Raw genomic sequence first — 9,665 nt, forward strand, 5'->3', positions numbered from 1 at the left:
ATTCCCATCGGGACCACCCCATCCCCTCCATCCCGGACCCCAGCCCAGATTCCCACCGGTACCACCCCTTGCCTTCCATCCCGGGGGCAGCGGCCCCATCCCTGTCCCCATCCCTGTCCCCATCCCTGGCCCCATCCCTGGCCCCATCCCTGGCCCCATCCCTGTCCCCATCCCTGTCCCCATCCCTGGCCCCATCCCTGGCGTATTCCCGGGGCGAGTTCCGGCTGCAGGGCGGGCGGCTGCAGCGGAGCCCGGGGCGCTGCCGCGTGCTCGGGGTGCTGCTGGACCTCGAGCGGCGCCAGCTCCGGTTCTTCGACGCCGAGGAGCAGCAGCTCCTGGGATCTGTGCCGCTGGAAACCCCCGGGATTCTGTTCCCGTTCTTCAGGCTGGGATCGGGCGGGAGTGGGCTGGGGATCCGCCCCGTCAGGGCTTGAAACAGACCTGGGGAATATTTGGGTGTAAAAATTATGTTTTCAGGTGTATTTTCAAATTATTCTCATTTTAAAATTCCAATTGTCCCCTAGAAAAAACACTTTGAAATGTTTGCATTTAAAAATTAAATTCATTGTTAAATAAGCAAATAATTCTCATTTTATTATTTCAAATATTCACTGACACTAACCCTAACCGTAACACTAACTCTAACCCTAATCCTTACCCAAACCCAAATTAGAATTTAAAGATCAAAATAATTCCTATTTTAATATTACACTTATCCCCTAATCATGACAGTGACGATGACCCAAACCCAAAACCAAAACGTGACCCTAACCTTAACCCTAACATTTTTATATTCAAATTATTCTCATTTTAAAATTCCAATTATACTCTAGAACAAATCCTTTTAAATACTTGCATTTAAAAATTAAATTCCCAGTTAAATATTCAAATAATTCTCATTTTATTGTTTCAAATATTCACTGATACTGACCTAAATGATAACCCAAAGCCTAAGCCTAACTCTAACCCTAATCCTTACCCAAAATCAAATTAGAATTTAAATATCCAAATTATTCCCATTTTAATATTACACTTATCCCCTAACCCTAATGATGACCCAAAACCAAAACCTGACCCTAATCCTAAGCCTAACATTTTTTTGTTTAAATTATTCTCATTTAAAATTCCAATTATCCCCTGTAATGAACGCTTTGAAATACTCGCATTTAAAAAGTAAATTCCCTGTTAAATACTAAAATAATTCTCATTTATTTCAAATATTCACTGATGCTAACCCAAACATTAAACCTAAGCCTAAACCTACCACTGTCCCTAATCCTTACCCCAAAGCAAATGAGAATTTAAATATCAAAATTATTCCTATTTTAATACTGAAATTATCCCCTAACCCTGATCTGTTCCCGTCCTTCAGGCCGGGATCGGGCGGGAGTGGGCTGGGGATCCAACCTGTGAGGGCTTGAAACAGACCTGGGAAATATTTGGGTGTAAAAACTAAATTTTCACGTGTATTTTCAAATTATTCTCATTTTAAAATTCCAGTTATCCCTTAGAATAAACTCTTTGAAATGTTTGCATTTAAAAATTAAATTCATTGCTAAATAAGCAAATAATTCTCATTTTATTATTTCAAATATTCACTGACACTAACTTGAACATTAAAGCTAAGCCTAAACCTACCACTATCCCTAATCCTTACCTAAACCCAAATTAGAATTTAAATATTCAAATTATTCCTATTTTAATATTACACTTATCCCCTAACCTTGACACTGACGGTGACCCAAACCCAAACCCAAAATCCAACCTTAACCCTAACCCTAACCCTAACATTTATATATTCAAATTATTCTCATTTTAAAATTCCAAATATACCCTAGGCCAAACCATTTGAAATGTTCACATTTAAAAATTAAATTCCCTGTTAAATATTCAAATAATTCTCATTTAATTATTTCAAATATTCACAGATGGTAACACAAACATTAAATTGAAGCCTAAGCCTAACTATAACGCTAATCCTTACCCAAACCCAAACTAGAATTTAAATGCTCAAATTTTCCAATTTTAAGAATACAATTATTCCCTGACACTGATAACCCTAACCCAAACCTAAAACCAAACCCAAACCCTGACCCTAACCCTAAAGCTAAGCCTAACATTTATATATTCAAATTATTCTCACTTAAAATTCCAATTATCCACTAGACAAAACTCTTTTAAATATTCACATTTTAAAATAAAATTTCCTGTTAAGTATTCAAATAATTTTCATTTTATTATTTCAAATATTCACTGGCCCTAACCCTAACTCTAACCCAAAGCCTCAGCCTAACTCCAACCCTAATCCTTACCCAAATGAAATTAGAATTTAAATATTCAAATTATTCCTATTTTAATATTACACTTATCCCCTAACTCTGACAGTGATGATGACCCTAACCCAAACCCAAAACATGACCTTAACCATAACATTTATAGATTCAAATTATTCTCATTTTAAAATTCCAATTATACCCTAGGCCAACCCCCTTGAAATATTCACATTTAAAACTTAAATTCCCTGTTAAAAAATCCAGTTATCCACTAGCAAAAACCCTTTGAAATGTTCACATTTAAAATTTTTATTCCCTGTTAAATATTCAAATAATTCCAGATGTTCATTGGTTGTAACCCTAAACCTAAATCTAAACTTAACCGTAAAACTAATCCTCACCCTTTGGAATAATCACTCACAAAAATGAAATTCCCAGTTAAATATTCAAATAATTCTCATTCCAATATGCCAAACATTCGCTGACCATAAACCTCTCCCTAAACCCACCCCTAATCCTAACCCAAAAAATGACGATGACCCTAAGCCCAAACCAAATCCTTTTCCTAATCCAAATTTGAATTTAGATATTCAAATTATTCCTATTTTAATATTACAATTATCCCCAAAATCTGACACTGATGATGACCCTAACCCAAACCCAAACCCTAATCCTAACCCTAACATTCATAGATTCAAATTATTCTCATTTTAAAATTCCAATTATACCCTAGGCCAAACCCTTTGAAATATTCACATTTAAAAATTAAATTCCCTGTTAAATATTCAAATTATTCTCATTTTATTTTTTCAAATATTCAGTAACACTAATCTAAACACTAACCCTAAATCTAGGACTAACTCCAATCCTAATCCTTACCCAAAACCAAATTAGAATTTAAATATTCTAATTATTCCTATTTTAATATTACAATTATCCCCTAACCCTAATCCTGACACTGACAATGATCCTAACCCAAACCAAATTAGCAAATGGACTAAATAAATGGAATAGTCACATTTAAAAATTAAATTTCCAGTTAAATATGCAAATAATTGTCATTTTAATATTCCAGATTTTCATTGGTTGTAACACTAAACCTAACCCTAAACCTAACTCTGACCCTTTGGGATAATCACTCATAAAAATTAAATTCCCAGTTAAATATTCAAATAATTCTCATTCCAATATGCCAAATATTTACTGACCATAAACCTCACCCTAAACCCGCCCCTAAGCCTAATCCTAATCCTTATCCTAACCCAAATTCAAATTTAAATGTTCAAATTATGCCCATTTCAATATTACAATTATCCCCTAACCTTACCCTTACACTGACAATGACCTAACCCTAACCCTAACCTTAAACCCATGGAATATTTGCATTTAAAATTAAATTCCCTGTTAAATATTGAAATTATTGGAATATTGAATAATATTAAATATTATTATAATTTTAATATTCCAATTATCCCCTAACCCAAATTCTAACCCTAACCCTAAGCCTAACCCTTTGTAATAAACACTTTTAAAAATTAAATTCCTCCTAAACATTCAAATAAATCTTGTTTTAATATGCCAAATATTCACTGACTGTAACCCTGACCATGGTCCTAACACTGACCCATTGGAATATTCGGATTAAAAATTAAATTCCTTGTAAAATATCCAAATTATTATAATTTTAAAATTCCAATTATCCCCTAGCCCCAACCCTAACCTCAACCCTAAGCAGAACACATTGGAATATTCACTTTTAAAAATGAAATCCCAATTAGATATTCAAACTATTTTCATTTTAATATTCCAAATACTTACAAACTGTTGCTATGACCTTTACACTAACCCTAACCCAAATTCCGATAGGAATATTCAAATTATTCACATTTCACATTCCAATTGTCCCCTAATCCTGACCTTAACCCCATGCAAAATTCTGACCCTAAACCTAAACCTAACACTAACCATTAATCTAACCCTTACCCAAATTCCCATTTAAATATTCCAATTAATTCCATTTTAATATTCCAAATATTCCCTGATCCCAACCCTGACCCTGACCCTAACCCTATGGAATATTCACATCTAAAAATTAAATTCCCAGTTAAATATTGAAATTATTCTCATTTTAAAATTCCAATTATCCCCTAACACAAACCCTTTGAAATGTTCGTGTTTAAAAATTAAATTTCCTGTTAAATATTCAAGATATTCTCATTTTAACATTCCAAAAATTTACTAACAGTAACCATGACCTTAATCCTAACCCTAATCCTAAATCTAATGCTAACTCAAATTCTCATTTAAATATTGAAATTATTTACAGTTTAATATTCCCAATATTCCGTGACCCTAACCCTGACTCTAACCTTATGGAATATTAGCATTAAAAAGTTAAATTCCCTGTTAAATACTCATATTATTATCATTTTAATATTCCAATTATCCCCTAACTCTGGCCCTGACCCCAACCAAAACCCTAAACCTAAACCTAACCCAAATTAATATTTAAATATTCAAATTATTTGCATTTTAATATTCCAAATATTCCCTGACCCTAAACCTCACCCTATTTGCTTTAAAAAATTATTTTAAAATTATTATATAAAATATAATATTATATTAAGTATTATAAAAAGTCAAAATTTAAATTATTCTCATTTAAATATACCAATTATCACTCACCCTAGGCGACAGCAAAGGGGATGGACATGGAGACACCCAGCAGGAAAGGATGAATTGAGAAGAAAATCCAAATTTGTGGGCAGCAAACATGAGGGGAGAAAAGGGCAGAAAAAGTGAGGTAAAAAATAGGAAAGATAAGAGAAAAAAGGGTGGAAAATGTGAGAGAAAAAATTGTGGGAAACGTGAGGGAAGAAAATGGAGGAAAATGTGAGGCAAAAAATGGGAAATGTGAGGGGAAAATGGTGGGAAAGCTCAGAGGAGAAACTGTTGGGAAATGGGAGGGGGAAAGAGGGCAGAAAATATGAGGCAAAAAATGGAAAATGTGAGGGGGAAAATAGGTGGGAAATGTGAGTGGGAAAAAGAGGGGGAAACGTGAGGGGAGAAAAGGGCGGGAAAACGTGAGGGGAGAAAATGGAGGTAAACATGAGGGGGAAAAGAGCAGAAAAGGTGAGGCAAAAAATAGGAAAGATAAGGGAAAAAAGGGTGAGAAACATGAGGGGAGAAGAGGGAAACATGAGGGGAGAAAATGGTGGGAAATGTGAAGGGAGAAAACGGAGGGAAACATGAGGGAAAAGGGACAGAAAAGGTGAGGTAAAAAATTAGAAACGTGAGGGGAAAATGGGTGGGAAATGTGAGAGGAAAAATGGTGGGAAACATGAGGGGGGAAAATGGGGGGAAACATGAGCGGGGAAAATGGGGGAAACGTGAGGGGGGAAAATGGGGGGAAACGTGAGGTAAAAAAAATGGGAAATGTGAGAGAAAAAAGGGTAGGAAACATCAGAGGAGAAACTGTTGGGAAATGTGAGGGAGGAAGCGGGCAGAAAATATGAGGTAAAAAATGGGAAATGTGAGGGGGAAAATGGGTGGGAAATGTGGGAGGAACAAGAGCAGGAAACGTGAGGGGAGAAAAGAGCAGGAAATGTGAGGGGAGAAGGGCATGATACATGAAGGAAAGAGGGCGGAAAACATAAGGTAAGGAAATGGGAAACATGAGGGGGAAAGAGGGTGGAAAATATAAGGTAAAAAATGAGAAATAAGAGGGTGAAAATTGTGGAAGGCATGAGGGGAGAAACTTGGGAAATGGGAGGGAGAAAGGGACAGAAAAGGTGATGTAAAAAAATGAGAAATGTGAGGGGAAAATAGGTGGGAAATGTGAGGGGGAAAGGGCAAAAAAAGGTGAGGTAGAAAATGGGAAAGATAAGGGGGAAAAGGATGGAAAATGTGAGAGGAAAAATGGTGGGAATGGTGAGGAGAAAAAAGGTGGGGGGGAGAAATTGTTGGGAAATGTGAGGGGGAAAGAGGGCAGAAAATATGAAGTAAAAAGTAAAATATAAAATATGAAGTAAAAATGGGAAATATGAGAGGGAAATGGGTAGGAAATGTGAGAGGGAAAAGAGCAGGAAACGTGGGGGGAGAAAAGGGTGGGAAATGTGAGGGGAGAAAAGGGCAGGAAACATAAGGTAAGAAAATGGGAAACATGAGGCGAAAAAAGGGTGAAAAACATGAGGTAAAAAATGAGAAATAAGAGGATGAAAATGGTGGGAAGTGTAAGGGGAGAGAATGTTGGGGAACATGAGGGGGAAAAGGAGCAGGAAAATGTGAGATAAAAAATGGGAAATGTGAGGGGGGGAAAAGGGCAGGAAATATGAGGGGAGAAAATGCTGGGAAATGTGAGGAGGGAAAAAGGTGGAAAACCTGACGTAAAAAATGGGAAATGTGAGGAGGGAAAAAGGTGGAAAACCTGAGGTAAAAAATGGGAAATGTGAGGGGCGGGGGGGGGGGGGGAAGGGCGGGAAATATGAGGGGAGAAAATGCTGGGAAACATGAGGGGGAAAAGGAGCAGGAAAATGTGAGATAAAAAATGGGAAATGTGAGGGGGGGGGAAAGGGTGGGAAATATGAGGGGAGAAAATGCTGGGAAATGTGAGGAGGGAAAAAGGTGAAAAACCTGAGGTAAAAAATGGAAAATAAGAGGGGGAAAATGGGCAGAAAACTTGAGGTAAAAAGTGGGAAATAAGAGAGTGAAAATGGCAGGAAGCATGAGGGGAGAAGATGCTGGGAATAGTGAAGAGGGAAAAGGGCAGAAAATGTGAGGTAAAAAATGGGAAATAAAAGGGTGAAAATGGCAGAAAACATGAAGGGGGGGGAATGTTGGGAAACATGAGGGGGAACGAAGGTGGAAAATATGAGGTAAAAAATGGGAAATGTGAGGGTGAAAATGCTAGGAAACGTGAAGGGGGAAAAGGGAGGGAAATGTGAGGCAAAAAAAACAGAAACATGAGGGGGAAAGAGGGTGGAAAACGTGAGGTAAAAAATGAGAAATAAGAAAATAAGATGGTAAAAATGGCAGGAAATACAAGGGGGGAAAAGGCCAGAAAATGTGAGGTAATAAATGGGAAATTTGAGGGGGGGAAATGGCGGGAAATATGAGGGGAGAAAATGCTGGGAAATGGGAGGAGGGAAAGAAGGTGGAAAACCTGAGGTAAAAAATGGGAAATAAGAGGGGGGAAATGGCAGGAAACGTGAGGGGGAAAAGGCCAGAAAATGTGAGGTAAAAAATTGGAAATAAGAGGGTGAAAATGGTGGGAAATGTGAGGGGGGGAAAGGAAGGGTGGGAAGTGTGAGGCAAAAAACAGGAAATGTCAGGAGACAAAATGGTGGGAAGTGTGAGGAGGGAAAAGTGTTGCAAACCTGAGGTAAAAAAATGGGAAATAAGAGAGGGAAATGGCAGGAAACATGAAGGGGGGAAAGAGCAGAAAATGTGAGGTAGAAAGTGGGAAATAAGAGAGGGAAATGGCACGAAACATGAAAGGGAGAAACTGTTTGGAAATGTGAGGGGAAAACGGAGTGGAAAATGTGAGGTAAAAAATTGGAAACAGGAGGGAAAAAATGGGAAATAAGAAGTGAAAGAGGTGGAAAACGTGTGGAAAAAATGGAAAATAAGAGGGTGAAAATGGCAGGAAATGTGAGGGAAAATGTTGGGAAATGTGGGCCTATCCACCAATGGTCCTTGTGGAGGATATAATAGTAGTAGTAGTAGTAGTAGTAGTAGTAATAATAATAATAATAATAATAATAATAATAATAATAATAATATATCGTAAGACTATAATGACTACTTTTATTTTTTCTAGTAGATTTATATATTATATTGCTATATAATTATTTATTTTATTTTATTTTACTTTATTTTATAAATGTATTATTATCATAATTATTGGCGTTGTTATTAATAATGGTTGTAGTTGTAGTAGTAATAGTAAAAATGTTATTTTGAAGTAAACCCCGAAAATCCCTCACTCGGGGAGGACGAAGCCAACAAACAGCCCTCCGGTTTTTTTGGGAAAAACCCAAATCTAGTTATTTCTCTATTCCCCTGCACGGAAATGCGTTTGTGGAGAAAGCTGAGGGTTTCTGGGGTTAAATTCCACCAAAAATCTCCAATTCCGTATTCCGTTCTCTGTCTGGGGCAGCTCTGCCGCGTTCTGCCCCTCCCTGCCCCAACCACGGCGAGTTAAAATCCCCCAAACCCGCGGGTTTCTCCCCAAAACCTCAGGTTTTTCCCCAAAACCTCGGGTTTCTCCCCAAAACCTCGTGGTTTTCCCTAAAACCTTGGGGTTTTCTCCCTAAAATCTCGTGTTTCTCCCTAAACCAGCGAGATTTTCCCCCCAAAACCTCGTGTTTTTCCTTAAAACCTCGATTTTCTCCCTAAAATATCGGGTTTCCTCCCTGAAAACTCGGGTTTTTCCCTAAAACCTCTTTTTTCTTTTTCCCAGAATCCTTTTTTTGCCCTCAAAACCTCGTTTAGTTTTCTCCCCAAACCCTTTTTTTTCCCCCTACAACCGCTCGATTTTAACCTACAACCGCTCGATTTTTCCCCAAATCCTCGAGGTTTTCCCGAAAATCACGAGGTTTCTCCCGAAATCCTCGGGTTTCTCCCCCAAACCCCCCGATTATTTCCCCAAACCCGCGAGTTTTTCCCCAAATCGCCTTGACTCCTGCCCTCTAAAAGTTCGCCAGGGAGCCCGGATAGCTCAGTCGGTAGAGCATCAGACTTTTAATCTGAGGGTCCAGGGTTCAAGTCCCTGTTCGGGCGACTGTTACTTTTCTCTCTTTTTTCACTTTTCCCCATTTTTTCCTTTTTTTCCACTTTTTTCCGCTTTTTTCCTCTTTTCCCAGCCCTCCCCGGGGGTTTCCCGTCCCCTCCCACAGGGGCGGCCCCGCGGTTTCTTTTTCGTGGCGGAGGGAGCGGCGCGCAGTATTCCGGGCGGTCCCATGGTGTAATGGTGAGCACTCTGGACTCTGAATCCAGCGATCCGAGTTCGAATCTCGGTGGGACCTGCGCCTCCTTTTGCGGCGGCACCGCCCAGACCCCGCCCCGGGGTGTCCCCGCAGTGTCCCTGATTTGGGGGTGTCCCCGGGGTGTTCCCGCTTCAGGAGTGTCCCCGAGGTGTTCCTGCCTTGGGGATGTCCCTAGGGTGTTCCTGAGGTCTCCCGGAGTGTCCCTGCTTTGGAAGTGTCCCTCAGGTGCCCCTGAGCTGTCTTTGGGGTGTCCCTGAGGTGTCCCTGGGTGTCCCCGGGGTGTCCGGTGTCCCTGGGCTGTCGTTGATGTGTCTCCTAGGATGTCCCTGCTTCGGGGGCTGTCCCTCAGGTGTCCCTGGGGTATCCTCGAGGTGTCCCCAAGGTGTCCCCAGGGTGTCCCCGGGAT

At 39.4% G+C, this 9,665-nt stretch overlaps 1 protein-coding gene and 2 non-coding genes across 3 annotated transcripts in view; all 3 read left to right on the forward strand.

Moving 5' to 3' along the window:
• LOC131094585 (butyrophilin subfamily 2 member A2-like) overlaps nucleotides 1–434 on the forward strand; it is a 29,304-nt gene extending 28,870 nt beyond the window's left edge. Inside the window, exon 9 of the mRNA XM_058042243.1 lies at nucleotides 164–434. Coding sequence (XP_057898226.1) covers nucleotides 164–434 — 271 coding nt within the window. The remainder of the gene's footprint in view (nucleotides 1–163) is intronic.
• Nucleotides 435–8,980: 8,546 nt separating this feature from the next.
• TRNAK-UUU (transfer RNA lysine (anticodon UUU)) lies at nucleotides 8,981–9,053 on the forward strand. The gene has a single exon. It is a non-coding gene; the product is annotated as a tRNA-Lys (tRNA).
• A 173-nt stretch (nucleotides 9,054–9,226) lies between these two features.
• On the forward strand, nucleotides 9,227–9,298 carry TRNAQ-CUG (transfer RNA glutamine (anticodon CUG)). Its single transcript has one exon. It is a non-coding gene; the product is annotated as a tRNA-Gln (tRNA).
• The last annotated feature ends 367 nt before the right edge of the window (nucleotides 9,299–9,665 follow it).

Source organism: Melospiza georgiana, chromosome 30 (assembly GCF_028018845.1).
Source record: "Melospiza georgiana isolate bMelGeo1 chromosome 30, bMelGeo1.pri, whole genome shotgun sequence".
Taxonomy (NCBI): Eukaryota; Metazoa; Chordata; class Aves; order Passeriformes; family Passerellidae; genus Melospiza; species Melospiza georgiana.